The following is a 785-nucleotide window of genomic DNA, read 5'->3' as shown; positions in this document are numbered from 1 at the left end:
CCCGCCCCCCCGCCCTGCCGCTGCCCGGCTACGAGGCCTTCGGCACCATCATCATCCAGTACGTCTTCCCGCCCGGCGTGCAGGGGGTGAGTGCCTGCGGGGCGAGGGGTTTCCCGGCCTGCTGGGCGATCCCAAATCCCCTTGGGTGGCCCCGGCCCGGCCCTAAGCTCCCGGCGCCCCCATGGGTGCCCCCAGTGCCCCGGGTTCAGCTCTGTGCCCCCAGTGCCCCTGCTTGTCCCCAAATCTCTTTCATTCCTGGCTGCCCCAAAACTGTGATGGGTGCCCCAAGCCAGTCCTGTGCCCCCAGTGCCCCTGCTTGTCCCCAGATGCTCCCCTGTGTCCCCAGCAGCCCTGGGTGCCCCCCAGTCTGTGGCCCTGGCACCCCTGGGTGTCCCCAGATGCTGTTGGGTGGCCTGGCACGGTACAGTGTCCCCAGCACCGTGAAGTCCTGATGGATGGCCCTGGGTGTCCCCAGATACCCCTGAGCCAGTCCTGTGCCCCCAACGCCCCTGGGTGCCCCCAAACCCGGCTGGGTGTCCCCAGCATCCCTGGGCTACCCGCCCATCCTGGCAGGTGTCCCTGGGTGTTCCCAAATCCCTTTGGCTGTTGCTGGCAGCCCTGGTGTCCCCAGATGCCCCTGTGTCCCTAACAGCCCTGGGTGCTCCCAACACCCCTGGGTACCCCAAACCCTGCTGGGTGCCCCCAGCCCTGATCCCCTTGCCCCCCATCCCTTCTGTCCCCAATCCCTTGCCCCCCATGGCCTGGGCAGGTGAAGTATCCCCAGC

General features: G+C 68.4%; 1 protein-coding gene across 1 annotated transcript in view; it reads left to right on the top strand.

Moving 5' to 3' along the window:
* LOC102043608 (probable E3 ubiquitin-protein ligase DTX3) overlaps nucleotides 1-785 on the top strand; it is a 7,042-nt gene that overhangs the window by 2,854 nt on the left and 3,403 nt on the right. The window contains exon 3 of the mRNA XM_031065441.1: nucleotides 9-86. Coding sequence (XP_030921301.1) covers nucleotides 9-86 — 78 coding nt within the window. The remainder of the gene's footprint in view (nucleotides 1-8; nucleotides 87-785) is intronic.

The sequence above is a fragment of the Geospiza fortis genome, unplaced genomic scaffold (assembly GCF_000277835.1).
Source record: "Geospiza fortis unplaced genomic scaffold, GeoFor_1.0 scaffold893, whole genome shotgun sequence".
NCBI lineage: Eukaryota > Metazoa > Chordata > Aves > Passeriformes > Thraupidae > Geospiza > Geospiza fortis.
This window is presented reverse-complemented; position numbering and strand designations above follow the sequence as displayed.